Source organism: Diachasmimorpha longicaudata, chromosome 4 (genome assembly GCF_034640455.1).
Source record: "Diachasmimorpha longicaudata isolate KC_UGA_2023 chromosome 4, iyDiaLong2, whole genome shotgun sequence".
Taxonomy (NCBI): domain Eukaryota; kingdom Metazoa; phylum Arthropoda; class Insecta; order Hymenoptera; family Braconidae; genus Diachasmimorpha; species Diachasmimorpha longicaudata.
In genome coordinates this window covers 5546006-5570795 of record NC_087228.1, presented here as the reverse complement: position 1 = coordinate 5570795, position 24790 = coordinate 5546006, and the positions used below count along the sequence as shown (strand labels likewise).

The following is a 24790-nucleotide window of genomic DNA, read 5'->3' as shown; positions in this document are numbered from 1 at the left end:
TAGATATATAGGTATAACACTGTTGTATGTTTTCTTTATATACCTACATTAATACAAGAATTAACAAATAATTGAACCGAATGATTAATTCAATTCTTCTATTATGATGTGACTAGTTCAGCTAAACAAAACAGATCGATAACGAAAAAATGTTACACTGTCTTCTTTAATAGACTTTTGCACCGCGATATTTTCATCCCACCCGGTATATCTGTTTCATAACTTCTACACTTATACGCAGGCTCAATGAGTAAGAGTGACTCTCAATCAACCCAAGCACTACGTAGATAATATTCAGCTGTACATTGTGAAATGATTGGCAATACCCTAGTTTCACCAAGAACCACTGCTCAAGTAACATTATTTCAAGTCGAACAAATCTTGTATTTACGTTTTGCATCAGTCAGTGACATTAATTATGACAGTTGTCTGATATTTTTCGTCTGCATTACATTATCTTCGAATATTTAATTGATTTAAAGAATTAATCGTTTTTTTTTGAATAATTAAAAAATATTTTTCCTATTTTTAAAACACCATTTGAGAATATACAAAGACTGTTGGTGAATAGTGATGATAGGGACTGACTACGGTGGGAATTTAATTAAGTTGTACATGTGAAACACCGCATTGTCAACAAGTTGTTGACGTCTGTTTGAATGATTTCAAGGGTTCGTGAATTTACGGAAGTATTTGTTTTGATTAAATACCACTCAGTAATCAAGGGACACTGTTAATGGTGAATACGTAATTGAATATTCAAGTTGCAGGTGTGGTACATTTGTCATGTGAATTATGTCATTCAGTCGGGTGGGTCCTGATAAGATTAATATCATCATCAGATTTGCTCATTAATTTGAGGGGAAGAGTTTGGAATTATCACCTGTTGATTTGTAATCGCTTGGGGCATTAATTGGATTCTGTTAAATATTCAGATTTGTCGGTTAATTACGAGGTAGCAATTTATGATTTGCGGTTCTGGGTAATGGGATTTGTTATTTTAGTGCAGAGAGAGAGAGGAGGGAATTTTATCGAATGTTCGTTATCAGGATATTTACGGATATCTTTTATCTTCTGTAACCAGCAAGTCGTCAGTTTGCGGTAGAACAAGTGGAATTGTAATTTGGTCAATCGAGAGGAAAGTTTTGGTGCAATGGAGAGTGGTGATAAGTTTGGATTTGCCATTGATCGTGGAGGCACTTTTACGGATGTTTTTGCCAGGTGTCCGGGGGGAAAGGTGAGGGTGATGAAACTTTTGTCGGTGGATCCTGATAATTACGATGATGCACCTCGTGAAGGTATTCGACGGATTTTGGAGCAAGTGAGTTCTGCAGATTTTTTAATTCGAAGGGAAGGATTGTTTAATTTTGACTTTGTGTTATATTAATTATTAATTATGTAGAAATTATGGTAACTATGATCCCATAAGAAGACAGTGCACAAGATGAAAATGATAAATATCGCGTGCTATGTGGCAAAAGGGTGTATTCATTTTGTTTCTTACCCCACCGTGAATATGATCCAAAAGGTCTTATAAATTCATATTTAAGTCGATCGGGGGTGGCCTGAAGATCACCCCATCAGATATTCATGGGGTCCTCTTCATATGAGAATTACCAGAGCAGAACCTGATCAGGTCCCGACGTTGGTCAGATTAAGTCGCGGGAAATTCTACTCCGGTTTTTATGTCAAGAGGAGCTAGGTTTTATGTCCCACGTGCATTATTTCCTAAAAGATAATGAATTCATTAGGAGACTGGGCGTCCAATGGGTGACGTCGTCGACAGCTCCCAAATCAGTTGGATCCGAATGGGTACAACAGTCGCGACTAATGCTCTCCTGGAGCGAAAGGGCGCGAAAACGGCCCTCCTCATCAACGAAGGGTTTAAGGATCTTCTCTACATCGGAAATCAGGCTCGACCCAACATCTTCGACTTGGAAATAGTTACACCCAGTGTTTTGTACTCAAAAATTATTGAAGTAAAATGCAGAGTGGTGCCTGCACTGCCGGAAAAATGCTCTCTAGATCACAGCTCATGGAGAAAAGTTAAAGGCTCGACGGGTGAGGATTTATTTGTTATCCAAGAACTTAATGAGGAGGCTTTAATGAGTGACCTCGAGAGCCTTAAGAAGGATGGAATTCAAAGTTTAGCTGTTGTTTTGGCTCACAGTTATTCGTAAGTTTTGAAGTAATTATTGTTCAATTGCAGAGGAAAACTTTTCAATGGATTTTTTTCACCATTAATTTCTCGGAATCACAGGTTTGGTGAGCATGAACGTCGAGTTGGGGAATTGGCGAAAAGTTTTGATTTCCTTCATGTTTCTCTGTCTCACGAAGTCATGCCAATGATCAGAATCGTTCCGAGGGGATTTACGGCGTTAGCAGATGCCTATTTAACACCTCACATACAGAATTACCTGCATGTATGTTACGTAATTACAAAAGTTTTTATTGTCACTGAATGAGAGCATTCTAATGACAGTTTATGATCTTCAAATTTTTATTACGATCAAAGTAAAAGTACTCGAAAGAACAGTCAATTGTTTTGTTTAAACATTTTTTTGTGATCGATTTCATAAATAGCAATTGCCTAACTTTTAGTTCATACAATGATATTGAAGAGAAATATATTTTGTTGACAGTCTAATGACAGTTTTAGGAATTGGTTTGCAGCTGTCTAAAGTGGCTAATTTGCATTTGCATTCAGAGCTTATTTGATTTTGAAAATTTTAATTAAAGCGCGCGTTTGGTCTCGTAATCAATAAATTTGAGAATTCCCTCGACAATTAAAAATCGTTCGAAAAAGTTCAGTCTGATGTGGATTTGACTTATCTCGTTTTACCCCTTCGTTCTCCGGTTATTCTCAAAAATTAATGATCCCATTATTTTTAAGAGCTTTGCGTCGGGCTTCGAGGATAATCTAAAAGGCGTAAATGTGCTGTTCATGCAGAGTGATGGCGGTTTGACACCAATGAATTCGTGAGTAGACACTTATCGAGATGAAAAAAATATCAACGATGGCAATATACTTTTATCGTACTATTCCCATTTCTCACGTTAGTTTCAACGGTTCACGAGCAATTCTCTCAGGACCCGCGGGTGGTGTTGTTGGATATGCAATGACCACTTATTGTAAGGAAACCACATTACCTATCATTGGATTCGACATGGGTGGTACATCTACTGATGTCAGTCGTTACAGTGGAAGTTACGAGCACGTTTACGAGAGCACAACTGCCGGTGTTACGATTCAAGTGCCGCAGGTGGGTGAACGTGACCGAAAATTTAATGCTAACAAAATTGTTGATTTCGAAAAATTTTTGTAACTTATTGTAGCTCGATGTGAATACGGTTGCGGCTGGTGGTGGATCTATGTTGTTCTTTCGGTCAGGAATATTTCAAGTTGGACCGGAAAGTGCTGGAGCTCATCCAGGACCTGCTTGCTATAAAAAAGGTGGACCACTTGCTGTGACAGATGCTAATTTGGCGCTTGGTCGACTACTTCCTGAGTATTTTCCAAAAATTTTTGGACCCATGGAGAACGAACCTCTTGATAAAGCGGCAACTCTGAAAGCGTTTGAGGAGCTGAGTAATTCGGTGAGCTACTTGATTGCTTTAATTGAAAAATGTAGAAAAAGTGGATTTTTTTCCCGATTTTTTTAAACAAATTTTCTGATCAAACTTGTCAACCCTTTTCAACCCAAATCACATCGATCTTCATCTGCTTCACAAGTATTTGAGGGGTTGAGTAGTTCGGTGAGCTTCTTGATTACTCGAATCGTAACAGATATAAAAAGTTAATTGTTTCCCTGATTTTTTGAACAGAATTATCGGATCAAAGTTGTTAAAATTTTTCCAAATGTTTTTTATATCATCGATGCTAAGGCAATTTGAATATCGTAATTGTTGGTAATAAAGCGTAGTAACGATTATAATTAATTGAAAATTGTTCCCTAACATTTCGTAGTTGTAACATATTTTTCAAAAAGAAACTCCAATGCACCTTCTTGGATCTACAATTCAATCATCGATTTCAAAATTCCAAGGAATCTATTATGAACTTCTATGATGAACTATGTATTCTCCCACTATCATTCGTGGCGCGATATAGAGAGACCCAGGTTCGAATCCCGGTTGGATTAAATCGACAATTCATCCCTCCGATGTTTTTAAAATTTTTTCAGTAAAATTATATCAACAATAATCCTAGTTCTCTTCCCACCCAATCCAAATCCTATCCAACAGTTTCCTGTGACATCACAGGATATGAAATGCCACATTCATTCCCCGTTTCACATATGAAAAATGTTGAAAATTTCCTCTGAACCTATCGACGTCGATTCACCACAAAAATACAAAAAAAAAAATCCTCCAACCCAGCATTCCTGCATCATAACAATAATGTTGCTGGCACTGTAATTCCTCCGCCCCGTTCAATAATTATCTTCTCATAATTGTTTATTTCTTTCACTCACAACTGGCCATCGCCCTAAGGCCTTCAGCCAAGATAATTATTGATTTATTCCTCACTTGTAAATGTCTCCTATCACATGATAAATTTACAAAGTACACACCATTATTGATTACTCCCCAATTCTTCAGATAAACAATTATCTCCAATCATCATCAAAATCCACCGAAATACCTCAAAGGATGTCCCTGGAGGAAGTGGCAATGGGTTTCTTAAAAGTAGCAAATGAAGCAATGTGTCGTCCCATACGTGCTCTCACCCAGGTATGAATATTTTCAATTTCACCTCAAGGGAGATGTAAATTCGTGAAGCTAAACCAATTATCAAATGTTCATACGTGAATAGGCAAAAGGATACAACACCGCTGCACACGTTTTGGCTTGTTTCGGTGGAGCTGGAGGGCAACACGCTTGTGCCATTGCTAGATCTCTGGGTATGGGTACGGTATTTATTCACAAGTATGCGGGTATCCTATCCGCATATGGAATGGCACTGGCTGATGTTGTGGAAGAGGCACAAGAGCCCAGCGCCGAAGCCTATCAAACAGGTTCGATATAACCCAATTAACAAAAACCCTTCATGTCCCAGGACAGGATTGTTTCATATTTTTTCCTTCACTTTCAGATGCTTTTGCAAAGCTCGATGCACGACTGACAGCCCTGGAGATGAGCGTTCGATCAAAATTGCAATCTCACGGATTTTCCGATGAGCAAATTCAAATCCAATATTGTTTGCATCTACGGTACGAGGGAACAGATTGTGCTCTAATGTGCGTTCCAGATTCTGGAAAAAATGTCAACGACAACGACAGCATTCCCGAACATGGTGACTTCTTGGGGAACTTCCTGGAGAGATATCAAACTGAATTTGGATTCACAATGCCAAATCGAAAGATTCTGGTGAACGATGTTAGGGTACGAGGAATTGGGAAATCAACGATTCCGGATGAACCGGAGTTGTCTCGATCATCAAAGTCGCCGGAAGTGCAAAAAGTAGCGAAAGTTTATTTCGAGGGAGGGTATCAGGACACTAATGTGTATCAGATGGATGGACTCTCACCTGGTCATGTAATTAATGGTCCTGCTATTATCATCGACGAGCTCAGCACTATCCTGATAGAGCCTAATTGCACAGGAGTAATAACATCTCGTGGTGACATTCGCATCACCATCGGCGAGGGTTTACGATTTAATGTCACGACTGAACTCGATGCTATTCATTTGAGTATATTTTCGCACAGATTTATGAGTATTGCGGAACAAATGGGAAGAGTTCTTCAGCGTACATCGATCTCCACGAATATAAAAGAACGACTTGACTTTTCTTGTGCTGTTTTTGGACCAGATGGTGGTCTTGTTTCAAATGCACCTCACATACCAGTTCATTTGGGTGCAATGCAGGAGACTGTTCAGTATCAGATGAAAGCATTCAGTGGTAAGTTCACACGGGGCGATGTAATCCTGGCTAATCACCCGTCTGCTGGTGGATCACATCTTCCGGATTTGACAGTCATCACACCGGTCTTTCATGGGTACGTGAAAATATGAAGGATTGGGGAGAATTGAGGGGGTATATTTTGCGTTTGATTCAGGGATCTGGATGCGCCGGTGTTCTTTGTCGCTAGTAGAGGTCATCATGCGGATATTGGGGGCATTACACCGGGGTCAATGCCCCCTCATTCAACGACGTTGCTGCAGGTAAGAGAATGATTATGAAGAATTATGAGATTTTTTTTTATTTGACCTTAATGAAATAGTATATTTTACGAAAGATGGGAATCGAACTAGAATATTCACCGAGTAATTAACTTCATTGAATGCTTGTAGGAGATCGATCGAGCAAATATTTTTCATCCATGCGTTTAGCTTATTTTTTTCTATCGAGATAGGATTTAAATAGCGTAAATCCGTGTAAGATAATCTGTTTATAGCCTGTAATATCTCAGGTGTTGATAACGGAATAAAAAAAAAAACGTTGTAACTAAAACCCTGACAGGCACCTTCAAACGACTTGAAATTCCCCGAATTCTCCCCAGATTTGGGTGTTTCATTATTCAAAGGTATCTATTTCCCATATATTCTTCATTATTTCCACCAAAATTCTATCTCATCGTTCATTAATATGAGACCAATGGAAATATGTATCTAGCATCGAATATTTGTTCTGATCGAATGGCGTGTTTCATCAAATTATGGAAAGAGATTCATCAAAATTGCATGTAACATATAACTTATTAAAAGTCCCATTGTGCGAACGGTGAAATTGTATAGGTCGTATCGATTGTCAAATTCAGTATTTATTGACGTCAAACAAATGATATTTGACTTTCCAGAATTTTTTTTATCCAGAGAATTGTACATTTTAATATCCAGAAATCCTTATTCCTTATTAATTCCATTCAATGCTGATCGCTGAAAAATTAACTCCCAAGATTCATATCAACGGATAAAGTATTCAAACTAGAATGAGAATCCCTAAAAAATTGTTCTAGTTTATTCAGAGGAAGTTAAAGAAAGTTGAAAGAAACTAATTAGCGACATATTGCATCTGGGATCATTTTAAATAATGAAACCAACGGATAAACGGATACTTTATTATTTTATTTTGTATAAAATTTTCGGAAGACACAACGGCTTTGTCCGAATTTTTTAGAGGAACTGACTAAATGACAAAGGGATAGGGAATGCTGTCAACCTCTGGTGACACATAATTAATTATCATGCGAACTCTCTCGAGGTACTAAATATTCCCTTCACTCAAAAAAAATTAAAGAATAAATTTTAACTCCTTTAATTTTTATTTATGTCCCTAGGTAGATGGGTCCTTAAATAGATGGAATGTAATATCATTTGACAGAATATTATGAATAATGTCTTGTGGTTCACTTTGAACAATAAACAACAAAATATATCATGGGGCCGTAATATTATCGCCATAATTATTTCAAGCCATACTATTATTGCCCTTAAACTTAATCTCAGGATTATTTGTTGATGCTATGATCGGGTAAAATATCATACCAACATGATACTATTCACTAAAAATTATTGTTGTTATATAGTCAGTGAAGAGGTATAAATTGCATATGCATATGGACGACAAATTTCGAATGAATATGATGATATTATTTCTTCTAATATTGTATCCAGTAATATTTAGTCTTGTGATATTTCATGACATTATTTGTATATTGCATTCGTTAAAATTACCTGTTACTAACGCTAGCGCTAAATTTCTGAGAAACTGCGACTTAAAAATTTAATAACCAAAGTACAAAATATTGAAACATCATCTAATCAATTTGTAGTCATTTCAAGCTAGTGAACCTTGAACGGGGTTTTAAAACATTAATGAAAAATATATATAATTATTCAGTAATATTCTGTCCCGTAATATCCAGAGATGTAATTCAATTTCATTTGCAATAATGATGTTCTTAGGAAGGAGCAACTTTCAAGAGTTTTATCCTAGTCCACAAAGGTGTATTTCGCGAGAGAGAAGTAACCGAAGCACTGATGTCGCCAAGTAAATATCCTGGAAGCTCTGGTACTCGTAATCTACCGGACAATCTCAGTGATCTTAAAGCACAAATAGCTGCTAATCATAAGGTTGGATGAACGCAATGCCTTCGATCTATTCACCGAAGCGTGTTATACCCAATACTGACGAAATTCTCCGGTTGGGAGGGTGTGTTGACTTGCAGGGCACGCAGCTGGTAAACGAGCTCATCGACATTTATGGGTTGGACGTTGTCCAAGCATATATGGGTCATATACAGAGTAATGCAGAAATGGCGGTGAGAGAAATGCTTACAACTGTTGGAGAAAAGCTGCTCCGAAAAACAGGAAGTTGCCAGGTTACTGCCAGGGATTATCTGGACGATGGAAGTGTTATTCAACTTCGTTTGGAGGTTGATGTCAATAAGGGAGAGGCTGTCTGTGATTTTACGTACGTAAAATTAATTTCAGAAGTTATATTCTCTTGGTGTAGGGCTGGATCGTTTAAACGATTTTTTTAAATGTGTTTTATTTATTTATTTTTTTAATTTCCATCTTCAGAAGTATACACTCTCGAGCCTTTGCCTTTTGTTCTCTTTCCTTATAGTGCCATGGAACTGATTGTTTCCCAACTGTACTGCATTTGCACAGAGACAGAAAGAAACCCTGGAAACCCTGGGAAACCCATACGACTTTGGCGGTGGCCAAAATTATTTTTCCCCAGCCATTAAATTAACAGTTTAATGAAAGACTTAATTTTCTTCAATTCTGTAGGCTTGCCAGCCGTCACCATTTTGCATTGTCTTCGCGTTATCTAAATAATTAACTCCCGCGATTCTCTTTAGTGGTATAAAATCTTTCTGTGGTTAAATTACGTGAAGTAGTTGATTCATAAATTTCCGCAAATTCATGGCCATTCGACTTTAATTAAACGGAAACTTAGTGATTGTAAATTGTTAAATTTATTGATCTGCCTACTTAGGGGAACTGGATACGAAGTGTGGGGTAATTGTAATGCACCACGGGCTGTTACGTTATCAGCAATAATTTATTGTCTGAGGTGTATCGTCGGCCGGGATGTGCCACTGAATCAGGTTCGTGCTGTACCTGTTAAGATAATTTTTTTCACTCATTCAGTTATTAAGAGACGCAGAAGTTCTGGGTTTGCAGGGATGTTTGAAGCCAGTCAAGATAATAATACCGAAGGGTAGTTTACTAGACCCGTCCGAGGAGGCTGCTGTTGTTGGAGGGAATGTTTTGACTTCACAAAGGGTTGTTGACGTGGTACTTGCGGCTTTTGGAGCTTGTGCAGCGTCTCAGGGATGCATGAACAATGTGACTTTTGGAACGGAGTCCTGGGGATATTATGAGACTGTTGCTGGAGGAAGTGGGGCTGTGAGTAATTTTCGTGATTAATTAATATATAGTTTTGAGTTACTTATAATTATAAAAATCCCCAGTGATTGCTCTTGTGACCGGGGGCATTCAATTTTTTTTTACATTTTAGTTTCTATTTTTGATTTTGATTGGGAGGGTAGAATTGTAAATTTATTTCTCTTGGACAATATTCTTTGTAGGAGGTGGAAGGGATGTGTTTAGAGAAAATGAGACCGACTTTTTTTGCACTTTTCTGCAGACCCACGTGAGAACCAGGGCCACGAGTCGTGCGTGACCTTCTGGTTATAGTCGTAAAATGTGAGGAAAGATTTAAGAAATGAAATTGTTCTGGGGGATGTACCACTGATCCATCACGTCGTATGCAACCCTTCCATTTCCCTTTCTTTTCTTAAACTAAAAACCTCACTTCGACTGTATTTATAACTTGAAAAAAAGAATTTGAAAGTCATTTAAAAATGTTTTATTCATTCGAAAAGTCAAAATAATCTTCGAAAAATCTGATATTTCAAATAAAACATTCTTCTCGTTTGGCAGAAGAATTGTTTTTTTTTATTGTTTAAAATACTCAACTCAAATTTGAATATTTTACACGATCATTAGTTGCAGAACAGCTGTTTATCAGGAAAAATTGATCTTGTCTGCTTTAGAAATAGGTTTAAAAAGTATTTAAATATTTCAAATAACTTTATGTTGATCTCCAAGGGCCCAACATGGGACGGTCGTGGTGGCATTCACACCCACATGACCAACACGAGAATCACCGATCCTGAGATTCTGGAATCCCGCTACCCAGTGATACTGAGAAGATTCTCCCTGCGCCCTAACAGCGGTGGTGATGGTGCATTCCGAGGTGGTGACGGAGTAATTCGTGAAATAGTATTCAGATCACTCATGACTCTATCAGTGTTAACAGAACGTAGGTCACATTGTCCACCGGGAATGGAGGGCGGTTGTCCAGGTGTTCGTGGTCGAAATACACTGATAAGAGCTGATAACAGACGAATAAATCTCGGCCCTAAAACCGCAGTACCAGTTTATCCCGGGGTTTGTATCAATTCATTCGTACAGTATTTTTTTACTGCAGTAGCTGGAGTAGGTGGGCTGAACGAGCTAAAAAAATTTTTTTTCAAATTCATCTTCTGGGGATTTTATACGCTAGACAGCTACCGCTGTTCTATGCACAGCTTCCCTTGATATTGAAGAATTCTGTCGTTTCGTAGTCTTATGCGGTGCTCTCTCGTAAAGATTTTTATTTGTACGAATGGCGAGTGAGACGACCTCACCTTCTTTTGGCTCCATTGTACCTCAGCTTCACTCCTATTTCTGCGTTTGGCGCCAGTTGGAGCGCATACGCTGTACATTTCATTTCCTCAGGGCCATAATTTGGTGGATATAACCAACCGAAAGGGCATATATCCTTTGGCAATCCAAAAAGACGGGATCATCTTTGGGGTGTCAACTCATTTCAGTTTACGCTGCGATAACTAGACGAAAAGAGATGAAGTAGAATGTAACACAAAGAGGGAAAAATCGACTCCAGTGGATGAAAGCAAATGAACGGAGGGGTTTAAGAGACTTGACGGGGGTTGTGACGGAGGAAAAATGTGTCTCGATTTTATTTATCCAAGGGCTGTACTGGGTTACTTCATGACGTGAAGTTTTATAGCAAAGGGGGTTTCCTCATTTTCTTTAAGAGGAGAGGAAAATGAGGAGTATGTGTTTGTGTGAAAATATTATGTTTCAAGACATCAAAAACTACGGATAAACGAGGCATGTAGAATGAAAATGAGGGATCAGAAAATTCTATTCCTTCACATCTCCCGCTTATGCAGTTCTTTTAATTTTTATTTTCTCCTTCAGGATAGGTTCTTGTTGGAAACCCCGGGTGGAGGTGGATACGGAATACCTGGCATGCGATCCTCAGTATTTCAACAAACAAACAAACTTTTTCTTGAACATGGCAGCGTGTACGAGTATCGTAAAGCTCAAGAATCCGTATAATTCCTCTACAATTTGTCTGCAGAGCGGATGGATTTTAATGAAAAAAATTATTTTTTTATGAATGTTGTTATTTGAAATAAAATTATCTGTTGCAATTCAATGTTTGAATCTTCTTCATTCTCAATTCCTATATATTTTTATTCAAAGGTGACATGGCGGCAGTTCAAAAGATTTTTTAATTATCTCTTGTCAGTTAGAATATCATAGTAATGATGATCTTTAATTCCCTGGGATGTGGAAACTATTGTAATTACTCCGAAAATCGAAAATTAAATTTTCATCATATGTTCACTTTTCAAAGTCTCCACAACCCTCTCCGAATATTTTCAACATGACCCAGGTATGTGCATGTGTGTGGGGGAGGGGGGAGGGGAGAGATGTATGTGGCCAAAAATTTTGGTCAACGAGATCTGGTGAACGAATGACGAATTAAAATGTCTTCATTCAACTTGGAGCCGGACGGATTCTGGAGAAAATCGCTCCAGCGGTTCTTTAGTTTTTCCAGAAAATCATGAGATGATTTTGTTTACCTGGACCTGAACTTGGACCTGATTTATTTTTGATACAATTGTTCCAGTAGTTGTACTTTTCCCCTAGAAAATTCTGGAATTTTTTTTATGTGTTTTATGTGATAAAATATTTTACTCTATTATTTTATAATTTTATTAAGTTAAGTTTTTCCCTTTAAAGAAAATCGTATGTTGGTACGGTTCCCATAAATTGTAATTCAGAGTTGATGTGGAGCTCATCCAATTAATTTTTCCACAGGAACCACTAGCTTATTCTCTGAGGCAAGGTTTTAGTATAAAAGTAGTTACTCCATTCTCCTTTTCTCTCAAGACATAAAAATAAAAATAAACGAGGAATGTGGAGTGCAGAGAGGGATTTTAGAAATTCTATTCGATATCTCGCGTTCGTGTAATTCTTTTAATTCCATCTTCTTTATCAGGCTACGTTCTGGTTCTAAATTCTACACTACGGAGGATATGGGAGGTTCCAGGAGATATTATCCGTAGTAATACCACTGATGTTCCAAAATGATCGGATCTTCCGATAGCTTCATGACCTAAGAACGATTCTGTCAATTTTTGTAAGTTAAAAATCGGAGTACGAAGTATAAGAGTAATAAAGTGCCTCAACTACAAAGAAAAGTTAGAAAATATACTTCCTTTATAATGGCTTAAAGTAGCTCTTCCCTCAGGTCGATATTTTTGAAAATTTTCAGTTGCCAAATTTTCGAACTAATAGCCCGAGTAAAATTAAAAAAAAATCATGTATCATTTAAATTAATTAAAAGAAAGAAGGTATTGATATTTTTAAAAATATTTTCTCCTTATAAACAAATAATAGAACTCATTCCCCAAAGGGGAATTACCTTTTACGAAGCGTCAGAAAATTCTGCGACATTTTTTGCAAAAGCAGAAATGGGTAATTAAATTGAGAATAATATATATTTACGAATGTGATCGAGTTTTCACAAAAAAGATTTGTAATTTTCTATAATCTCTGAATTTACTAAAAAGGTAGAGCCATCACCTTAATGGAAACAACACACAACAAATGGAAATCTTAAGAAATAACAATAAAACGAAATAATTTTACAAAGAGTTTGAGTTTATTAATTTTCCTTTAAAATGAATTTTCTCGTTTAACATAAAATCCCATGGCATAATGAAATGGTTGAGCTCTGCTAATGCCGAATTGCCATAAATTTCTATTTAACTCTGACGCAATGCTAATCCATAGAATTTTTTCGTCTTAATTGGACGCTCATTACTATGCTCAGCATCTCACGGTTAACATAACGGCTTGAGAGCATTTTGTGATCCTGGAAAATTCATTACTCTCCACCGGTACGACATCCGTGGTGCATTTAGTCAGAGCCAATTGACCTTAAGATCAAATCTAATTTACAAGGATCTTCAGTGAATATCATGGCCCAAAATGACTATCGTTCAATTACCGGATGAGGAACGGAGAAGTAGTTAGCATTACTGTGCACGGCTAGAAATATTTCTGTCGGTGTGCGATTACCTCCTCGAAATTCCAGAATGATTTGAATTCTGGAATTTTTGGAGTATTTGAGTGACAAGACGACAAGTGCCTAATACTTGTTTGCCTCTTGAGTGTATTACTGTGATCCATCCTTCATGGTAGAGTTCAGGTATGAGGGCTTATCGCAAAGGAGTTTTCAAGTGTTGACCATGTCCTTGCATTTGGGAGAGGAATAACAATCGATTTTTCTCGAATTCAAACTCGAAAAGGATCTAACTGCTCACCAAATTTAGAATAAATCTTGTAAAATGTAGTGAAAGATAAAAGATTTTTTTGCTTACTGATTTAAACAACATATTTACAAACAAATTAAATGAGTTAATGATGTCTCATGATATACAAAGAGCAAAATATAATTTTGTCAATCATATTTGTTTTGGACAAACAGTTGCTCGAAATTTTCATGAGAAAATCCGCTTTAAATTTTTATCAGAAGAATATTCAATTGGTAAAATTATATTTTTCTCTCAGTGTATACTTTCACAGACCAGTAGGATAATTTTTATCATAAATTCCTGCCCAATAACAGGATATCTCTTGTACAGAATGAAAAATAAAATAGACAATTCTGTCTTGATTTTTTAAGTGCTTAAGTATCATCCAGAAACCTGGCGCAGCTTGAAAACAAATTTGTCACCATCGGGTAGACACGGTAATCTCTTTCATCCACAGCTGTAATTCCATTAACGTTGTGCACAAAATGAATTTGTGATTTCCAACGTAGTGAGATGTACTGCAGGATAATAAAAATAAATCAGACATTAATGTCTGAGACTACGGGAACAATGTAGGTGGAGTGAGTAAAAAAATCCGTCGGCTGTCCGACATCAAAAGCTTCATTGCAAAAGTGGGCTTTTACCATGAGTGGTTACAATCGATGTCGACCGTGTACGAGTGTTGTCCGGGCTCAGCGCATTTTAGACCTTAAGAAAGCTCCCCTTGAAATGCTCCAGACATAAAGTGGCGGAAGAGTGAAAAAATCGTATTTACTAACCAATGTACTGTACGTAACATTTTTGAAGTAAAACTCCACAGACAATTTCGGAAAGTGTTGCGTTAAACGTTTAACGCACCTGAAGGGAGGGGGGGGGTAACGTTGAATGTTTAACGCGACCCGGAAGGAGAAGAGCAAGAGACACGGAGTGATATATAAGCGCCTGACCATGCGATATTCGCGAGAAATCTCCTTATACATAAAGAGAATATGCGATAGTATCGAATTATCGAATTTCGAGATTCAAGAATCGATTATTTCTAAGTGTACAAAGAGAGAAAATGCGGTATTATCGAATTTCGAGATTCGAGAATCGATGATTTCTAATTAGACAAAAAAATAAGATGCGATAATATCGAAATATCGAATTGCGAGAATCGAGAATCGATTATTTTTAATTATATAAAAAAAGAAGATGCAGTATTATCGAATTGTGAAATAATAACGAGACGAAATTGTGAAATAATAGCGGTGTATCGAAATCTTGACACTATCGATTTATAACCATAATCGATGGCCATGTGGATCATATGGAGCTTAACCATTTGGGCACTCCTTGTCGTATATAAAAACACGAGTCACTTATCGAACATGGCAGTTTTCTAGGAGATAGTCGATTATGTCATCGGTATAATCGAACACTTGAAAATCGATAATCGATTACTGAAGAAGCAACGGCAAAACCGGCATCAACAGTGGCGCTAGTGTAGACAAAGTGGGCGTATCCAATTATAAATATCACAGATATTAATCTGTCAGAGTCCAGAGATGATAATTAATTTAATAATCATGAATTTATAAAATATGAATTAAAAAAAGTCTCGGTCACTCCACCATATTCTTATCCTTTTCCTCTCGCTGTTTTTCACTTATACGAAATGATACGCATTTCTTGGAATATCACTAAGAAGCTTCACTTGATGTAACTCGCTGATTAAATTTTGTTTAATGTATATTACTTATACGCCGTTTACATGCATTAACTCTAATGAACCTGACTCAAAACTTCAGGGCGATGAGCCGAGGCGAGGGGACACATGTGTAACAGAGTCAAGAATTGCTTCGGGGTGTGGAAACTGGCAAATAAAAACCACCTTCTTGATGAGTAGCTCAACGAGTATGACTTGCTATTCTCGTTTCTGTAAACTCAGTCACGCACAACTTTCTTACACCTGAATTCTAATATGCCATCTAATTACAAAGTTCTAGAGGTTTTGGAGACATGAAGGTGATTTCACACTCTACCAACCGCTGTATGTGGCTCATAGCACGTCATGTTACTAACAAAAAATCGCCAACAAAATTATAATTTTTGTTTTTCTTGTCTTGTGTTATTTATGGTAAGGAAATGCGAGGGAAATAATTTTGGATCGTGCAGTCATCGAGATTTGCAGCCCCATTCACAAGGAAAATTAGAAGGATTCAGTTATTATTTGCCGTTAATTATTGGTGCCATTAATTATTAATCAAGCAGTTCATAACATTCTCTTTTGTAACGCTTTTCCCCGGTCACTTTCCTTTTAGCGTTCCCTTCTTCACACCCGTACTACCCTAGTCCTGCATTCAAGCAGATTTGGATATTTTATTTTTATTGACTCACATGTATTCAAATTTGGATTAGAGCACTTTGTTTTTATAAAACAGTAACAAACGGGAGCTTCAGAATATTCATCAAAAGTTCAATTTGAAGTAAAATTGCTGTAGGATGCATTAACTTTTAGTCTTAATACAAGGTCATTCCTAAGTCCGTGATAGGATTATCAGGTCTAAGACAAAGTTTTCTAATAATTTTCCTATCGTTCTCTATCTCAAATTCTGCTCACTAGATTGCGTGTGTGAAAATGGCGCGAAAAAATGAGAGTAAGGAAAAGAAAAAAAAACTCATCGTGATGAGCAAGTTATTGCGCTCCTGACAACAGGGTACCTCCATTCGCACTTAAAAATAAAGAAAAAATTGAGAATTTAAAATCGGAAATAATAATTCACCGTACACTAATTCCTCCCCCATTTGATCCAGACATGATTCTCCTGCAGTTGAAGGTATTCCCCTTCCTAACTGATAAATATTGGGCCCGAATCTCTTCAAAAATATATCTGGGAAAAATATTAATAAAAACACTGCCCCTCACATGAAATTATTTATGACCTTTCGTAATTGGTGAGTCACTGAACTCCAAGAGTTTCAATAAATAATTTGGGTCTTGAAGATGTGTCATCGAGGGATAGTCGTTATAAAATTCTAGCAGATATAATAGATTCTTGCACATACTAATATATACTTCGACGAGAAATTACCTGGTTTGGAGTAACGCCATTCAACATAATTTTAGGTTTGGGACTCATTCCGGAAATTGGATATCTCCAGAAGGGCGCACAATCGGTCGTAGTCGCATACCTGTTACCATCTCGCTATCGATCACCCACCTAACCACCACTTGAACTTGGTAAATTCGTAATAGTGAGAACTACCTCTCTGACCCACGGCTGGATGGGTGCTGAGTAACTTTAAATGCATGGCAACATTTAAATTTACTGGGGGACAAAACCGACTTTTAAGTGGTATCCGTGCGGTTGCTACGGATTTCATTGGATAAAGTGGCACTTTACAATATTCATCAGAGTGTTTCTCAGGCGAGCACTTGGGAGTCACAGGCCATTTGAAAGTTTCCAAGTTACCTTTTACCTTTAGATAGTTATTCGAGCAAGTTGAAAAAGTACCATTAGAGTTGTTGAAGGTGATGTAGTTAGTAAAGACCATCTTTATCTTCTACATTCATTCATCGTTTGCTAGTCAATTTTCCAGACTGTGGTGCACGATTTTTATATCACATGAGGGTGCAACTGGAAGTTGTCTATTACTGTTTGCCATGACAGAGATGTGTCGTCCTAAACGGTACGTTTTTCAAAAATATTTTTAGCGTTGTATTTGTTTACGTTTTGAGGGACGACGTGGGATTAGTGAGGCATCAGCTGGCGCTGCTACCACGTCGTCCTTCTAGGAACTAACTAGATTTACAAAGGGAAACAACACCCTGTACCTTTAGTCACATGCTCTGAAAGAGTCCTATTCATTCCACTTTGTCTACATATTTAAAATCAAACCTAAACACCACACCTCACACTTCTCAGACTTCCAGTTCATAAAAATGTTTTTTAATTTAAAGTATAAACACTCAGAAGAGAATGAGATTGATTTTTGCTTTCTATTTATTTATTTCATGGAAAATCCAACAGAAACCACTTCATATTGACAGGATATGAAGATATTGCAGTAAAATTCTCAAGGTAAATCTTGTTGGAGATTCTGATGCAATTACTCTGAGTTAATGAGCTATTTCAGCTGATAGGAGTTGGATAATATTAGATAATTGGGATTTATTGGATTGCCGAGCAAATCTTTGCTGACCGGATATTAAAGGACTTGAACATGTAATGAACATATCAGTGAGCCTGAATTCCTAGAATCGCAAATATCATCGTGTATCGATTCCTCTCTTTCCTCAGGAATATTTTCACTGTTGACGTGGATCAATTAAGATTAATTATCTCAGTCTCTTCCGAGGTTTGTAGCTCAGTGAGATATTTAACGACGTGGGACATTTGTAAACATGACGTTGACGTTAGCTAGGTGAGCTTGCATTTCTCTGTCTTAGGTACAAACCGTAGATATGCAAATATTCCTGTGATTTGACATCGCTGTCTGAACTGTGTGAATTCAACACAGAGACATTCAATGATTTAGTTCATGAGAGTTTCGTGTTTTCCTATTGACTCCCCGGATGAATACTCGAAACGGAATTTAGTGAATTATTTATATCTCATGTTTGGTATTGTTACCAATAGTTTAAGCTCTACTTTCAAAGAAAATTGAACGTGATACTGAAGAGAGTTTTGTGTAAACATTCTGTGTTCTCATTCAACATGGACTATAGGCCAGTTTTCCTCCTAAAATTTTTTAATTATTTAAAATTCTATTCAACTCCTCACCTACCAGGTGTGACATCAATTTATACAAAGGTGGGGGTTGTTTTCATAAATAATGATTTTCAATGTTGGAATTGGACTTAAGTGAGTCCCTATTATCACTGGAGTCACTTCTAACTTCTTACTATATGAAAAGCCTTTACTAAGGGAAAAAAACAAGAGGACGTTTATGACTCCAGAGGGCAGAGTTTCTTCAGGATACCACATGTGGTAAGGATTGCAACGCTCTCAAGTTCGAAGCACAACAGGTCATAAATTAGTACTTTTCTGGAGACTCTTTCAAACACGTGATAAATCTTGTCGACTGATTTTTGAAGATAAACAGAAGAACTGTGTTCTAATTTTCCAATAAATATTATACACGATTATCTTTGAAAGACAATAAACGAAAACTCTACCATATAAATACCCACCAATTTGATTTTTCTCTGCCTTGTGACTCTCCTCATCTTTATTTAAAAAAAATCACTTCTCCTGAAATACGAGACTCCACAGACTATTGATTTTTTCGGTCTGCTAACCCTTAACTCGACTTCTCGCCAATTCATCTCCACTCAAATCTTTCTTTTCCCTTTGTCTCTCGTAATTTCACACTCTAGGGCCACCGTAATGTACAAAGGACACGCGGAAATGTAAAAAAACGTTTACGAAACATAATTTACAGCAACAACTTGACAAGTGGAATGGTAGAGAAAGAGGAAGGGAGAAAGGGAAAAACAACTATCAGCAGAGTAGCTGCATGTCTCGTTCGTGAAAAGATTTTCTTCTTTTACTCAACCATGGTGCGTCACGGTTCGTATACTTCCCTCAATTTCAGTGTAATACGTTGATCGCTGCCTTGTCTGAGCTGCTCTACGTTACTCACTGGTTTCGGCGTCCGGAGGCGGCCAGAGACGATGTCACTTTCCGAGTTGTTTTACTGCTCTCCCAATTCACATAAAATTTATTAGTGTTGGAAATTTTTTGAAACTCTTTTCGATCGCGCAATTCAGTTGGTCCATTAAATATTAGATTTTATGTGGAGATTGATGTGAAGGGAATTGTGCACTTTTACAGTAACGCAAGTATGAATAAAAAATATTATAGAAGAATAGCTTTTGGTTAAAAATGTACAAAAAAAAGTATTGGAAATGAGTTATTTGAAATAATAATTCTGAGAATAATTGAAACTATTTCTCTACTTTATTACGTAATTCAAGTAATTGTGCTTGGAAAACACATCCTCTCTGTACCGATTCCTTAGAGAAATTCCAGTCCATAAAAATGGTTTTTCAATTTAAAAGATAAACACAATCTATATAAAAATCAGGAAATTTCAAAATCCTATTTTCTTAGTCCTGAAATTTTACTTGAAAACTGAACTCAGACTAAGTCGACTGAACTGGGTTGAACACCTCAGAAACTGAATTAACCGTTACCCCAACACTGTAAGAGAACACCTATAATTTGTTAAACCTGTTGAGAACCCCCAATTTTTCCCCAATAATAGATAAAGTAAATCCAATACTCTGAAGTTTGAGCGATAAGCGCATCAGCGGTAACTGCTTATCTGATTTCGCCAACAGCAATGACGGCGTGACAGCAATTGCTCAAGACAACTTATATCCTGCACACAAACTTCTGACGAAAGCTTCAGACTGGGATTACCTTTCAGTCCACTCAGACTGTTGAGTCAAGTATTTTACAGAATTTTCGATCACAGATTAGAGAACATTCAAGATCAGACGATGATAAAGGATGTGTCAGTTAGAGAATTGGTTATATAATTCGGACAAATGAACCAGGTTGAGGGATCGCTTCCTATTAATTATGTAGCTAGAGTTGTTAATGAGATTGAAGAATTCATATTCGATAATTAATTGATTGATTCGTCTATTGATTGACTTTTTTAAAATTTAGTTAAGTTAGATAGGGCTCAGCTTCTGACGTATTATGTGCGGAGTGTTAGTCCCGCGGGGCCTGCGCTGAGGTTGTAAGGCCCAAATACTACGCCTAGTTCATGAAATCACCTGGGGTAGAATTTTGAAAAAAAGATTTATTCACTGATGATCGGTCAGCCGATCTGGGCCCAACGATCTGCCGTGTGAACGTGACAATTGTTGAAATTTGTTTATGTTGTTTTATGAAACTATTGACAGTGCTTTAGCTGCGTTTAGTCTATATCATTATTTTATAGTTTTTATCAGATCAGTGCTGGAATGTTTCAAATATTTTTAATAAACAGAAAGAAAAAAGGGAAACAAAGAAATGAGTGAACAAGACCCTTTTGTGGAACGGGTCCAACGCGTGAAAACTTTGGTCACTAAAGGTCAGTTGCTCTGGAGGCATCGTAGAAGAAAGACATACCTTCTGCGTGTGATAATAAATAATTAAAGTTTATAACCAAATCGTTTTGATATTATTCAGAAAATCCCTGTCCATAATCCAATAGAAACGATCAACATAAATAAATTTTACTGAAATCCTTAACAATTTTAAAGACCCTTATGACACTCGAGATTTTCATTTGGTGTCAACCAAAAGACATCTCCCCTCCGACTTTGAAAATTTCTGGATGTGAACTTGATATTTCCCATTCGTTGATGTCTGGTATATATCCACGATATTTTCAACTTTGAGTTGAGACCGATATGCGAAGAAAATAAATTATGTCTTCTGTATGAACTGAGTAAAATATGATTTTATCCAGGCGCTCAGGAGCATTTTGCAATAGCCCAGAAAACTCCCATGTCATTTCATCCACTATGTACACGGCGGCCTGTATAAAGTCGTAAATTTTGTACGGACGTGTCTCATGGAAACTCATTCGTCCGAGAGAATGGTGAGAAGGAGAGCAAAAACCCCGTGTCCCGGGCACCGTGATGTTTTCATTGGAATTTTTCAATTACTGCCCTATCGATCTTTAGCGTGTCATAAGTTGCTTATTATGATCAACACTCGGTCAATTCGGCGAAAAAATTCATTTGTTAAAACTAAAATATGAAAGTGTCTTGTACAATTGTTTATAAAATCATAATCAGCTGTATTATTAATTGCTTTTCAATTAGATACTTTAATAATATTAATAATTAATTGCCGACAATAATAGTTAGACGAGTAATCACAATAATAATGGTGATGGTCATATATAGGAAGTACGATTTAATTAGTATTTTTTAATTTGCAATATTTTTATGTTCAAAGCTCCCTCGGGGATCGTTAACTCAAACTTCTGGAATCAACTTTCCTATTCTGTATTTAAACAATCATGATGAATTATTGCGGGAAGTTGAAGGTATATTTGCAACGGAATTACAGTGAACGACGGTGTTGGTAGGATTGGTCGCTATTTATGTTTGAATATAACATAGGTAATATATTATGTTATGTACTTTATACCGGGGTAAACTCCATAAAATTTGATTGCATTATTGGGGAACTGGTGGGTCAGAGGAACGGTAAATGAACGCCGGTTGAGTGAAGGCAGGAAATTGAGAGAGACAGAGACTCGAACGAGTGAAGGAGCTCGAGGTAAAGTGAACCAAGTGGAGAAGGTCGTAGCTAAGTACCGGCGGTGTTGGTGCACCTGCGCACATCGTCTCCATTAAATCGCCAGACCCTGTATATTCAACCTGTATCTAATGGCTGTCAGCTATCTCACATAACTTTGTCAACGTGAATGCAAGAACTTTGTTCGTGATCGACTATTACTGCGTGTTTTCGATGGGCGTTACGTAACATTATCGGAGTAAATCAATTTAACTTGTCTTAAATGATTTTGGTGTTGTCGATGAAGGGGACGAAATTCTTGCAGAATATTTGTTGATTTTGGCTTCAGAAGAGAATTATTGTAGTCAGTTAATTTTCACGTTCTTTAATTTTTATTGGAACGTATGGGAAATTGTCTGAAATGCGAAAATGCAAAGGGGGAGGACAATCATAAATATTTTTCAAAATTATTTCCTTAGTTGTGTAAACTTATTAATTTTGAGCTATATAATAAATAGACAACCGACGCTATTCGACGGATGGAGAGAAAAATTCAGTCAGGAGAGCACATACAGCATTTCCCATAATCGGAGGTCCCATCGACAATTTTCCGGTTCTATCGAGGAAAAGAAATCGATGAAAATCCTGACTTGTCTATTTATTCTGAATTTTATCAAAATTCATTGCTGGTAACTTTCCACTTTAGTCATTGAACTCCATCTTGAAGACTGTGCAGACCTGTGGAGACATTCACCCGTCCATCGAAGTAATCCAATAATTCTATCAAAGTAGAGCCAGACTCTGAATAAGTAGTCACACAAACATATCGACTTCAATTTGTCATATAAATTCACAAACAATTCATGCTACGTAAAACTTTCTTCACAGACTTTATTTGAGGCAATACCGTCCTTGTTCTGAAACCTGACAAAGCTGACGAAAAACTCTTTCACATTCAATACTTTGAGTAGTTGATTTCGTCTTCTGCAGCTGGGGGTTCTCAGCTTCTCCAACTTTTCCTATTTTACTTTCTTCTACGACTCTCGAAAGTCATTCCCGCATTTTTCCATACGGTTATGAGTGAAAAGAATATTATCCGTTCTGCATTTGCCCAGGTAGGAATCGCCAAGCTTCACGCCCGGGCCAACCGTGGGTTAGGCCCGGCTGACCAAGCTTTGGTAATCCTAGACTCCAGCAGACTTGGTATCTTAGTCACACCAGAGAAAGCCCAGGCTTGGATCCTTCCCTGACATCAAACCTGGGTACCAAGCTTGTGCCAAGCCTGGGACGAGTCTGGTTCATTCAGCCTTGGTTCATAGCGTCTCGACCAGTCCTGGGCCCAGACTGACGAACTGGCTGACATTTATTTCTTTTTAACTAGGCGGCATGCTGATTTTACTTACACGTGAAACCAAAGGGTGGCATCGTCCTATGGTATTATGCCTAATTGTTAACCCCATATTGTTACATAAGTGTAAAGTAATTTTTCGAATGCCATAGGGTATCTGGTTCATTTGTAATTTATCTGGATATGTTGTGTACTATAAACTGTTTGAATAAACATATTTACACCCGATAAATTGTTATTCATTATTGCGCCAGTCGAGGAAACTCCAATACAAACTACATCCCAACCTTGGCCAAGCCTCGGCATTTTTTAATATATGAGCCTGGAACGGCGCTGGTTCGAAGGCCTGGACCAGCCTTAATAAGTTAGCTTGGGCCAGCCCTCGTTACCAGGCCTGGCCCCACGTTACATTCCAATGCTCATCCACTATTGATCCAGGCTTGGATGCCAAGCCTGATCTAAACTTACCTAGTCTTGGGAATAGCTTGGGTGAAGCCTGGGCCATTGGTGATTTCCTACCTGGGTGGTGTCGTTCTAATGTTCTTTCTCCACCAATTTTTCGTCAAATCGATCGGGATTTTTTTTCAACATTTTTATTCAGTGCGAAAATATTCTAAATTGATGAGATTGTACCGATGGAGCACCTGCAGTTTTTTTCAAAGCCCTCGATCAAACAATCTCGTATAAAACGCCTGCAGTTTAACTTTTGCGGTTTTTACAGGGCCAATTCTATACGGCACCGGTAGATCTGCCGCTCGTCGACGCTCACTAAATGCAACACTTTTTTTTTCTTCTCACGCGCGGATTCCCCAGTGCCCTATTATTTCAAGTCCCTGATAGCCAGACATGGCGGTCGTTCGGTATCCACCAGCGACGACAGAATACCCGAATTACTCAGAACAATTTTTCCCACTTCTACTTCAACTTTTATGGGAATATAAACGTAGCGCTCGTAACACGCGACTCGTAACTGTTGATGCAATTATTTTTCCATTCTCGATCACACAAACAATTTGCTCTTTATTTTATCACCGATGCTCAAGGAGATGAAATATGGTGGTCAGATGAAGACGTTTAATTACGAATTTTGCTTCTAATAGTACTGTTAGGTATCTCCATTCGAATTCCTCCTCTCAAACTGTCTCTATGATGGAACATCCAGTGCCCCGAGAGAAAAATCTGAGAATTTTTATCGTGGGATTCTGATAAAAATTATTGGGCTGCGTTACAATCTTGGCGTAAACTTCAGTCTGATGCCACCTTTCCCAAGACGAAGTTCAACGTCGGCAATAATCGGCTATATTCGGCGCTCATCGTTAACCAATTACAATGAGTGACCGAAACATTACTGTGTGGTATAGTAAAAAATGAAGGAAGGCTCGATAAAATAAAGTGACCTTGATAGGAATTTTAAAAAGATTTCGATTTTTTAAGCCACTTCAAAATGTAAAGTTTTATGCAAAACAAAACCTTTTTTTTTGAAGCCGCTCATTTGTCACAAATTAACATTTTGACTATCCCATCGATCATTACCTATATTCATGTATCCTGAAAATAAATCCTTTGATTTTTTC

The 24790-nt window shown here is 37.4% G+C and overlaps 1 protein-coding gene across 5 annotated transcripts; it reads left to right on the top strand.

Moving 5' to 3' along the window:
• The first annotated feature begins 288 nt into the window (after nt 1-288).
• Nucleotides 289-11467, top strand: LOC135161660 (5-oxoprolinase). Of its 5 annotated transcripts, none has more exons than XM_064119425.1 (17): nt 289-354; nt 1085-1321; nt 1752-2176; nt 2261-2423; nt 2894-2979; nt 3062-3263; nt 3337-3597; nt 4603-4734; nt 4817-5018; nt 5096-6002; nt 6063-6168; nt 7912-8079; nt 8175-8419; nt 8951-9062; nt 9139-9363; nt 10069-10410; nt 11227-11467. In XM_064119425.1, the coding sequence occupies exons 2-17, from the start codon at nt 1154-1156 to the stop codon at nt 11365-11367; spliced, it is 3885 nt and encodes a 1294-aa protein (XP_063975495.1). In that variant the 5' UTR covers nt 289-354; nt 1085-1153; the 3' UTR covers nt 11368-11467. The 5 variants fall into 5 exon arrangements, with proteins under 5 accessions (XP_063975495.1, XP_063975492.1, XP_063975494.1 ...); XM_064119422.1 differs by lacking the exon at nt 289-354 and adding an exon at nt 361-671; XM_064119424.1 differs by lacking the exon at nt 289-354 and adding an exon at nt 361-739.
• Nucleotides 11468-24790: the final 13323 nt, after the last annotated feature.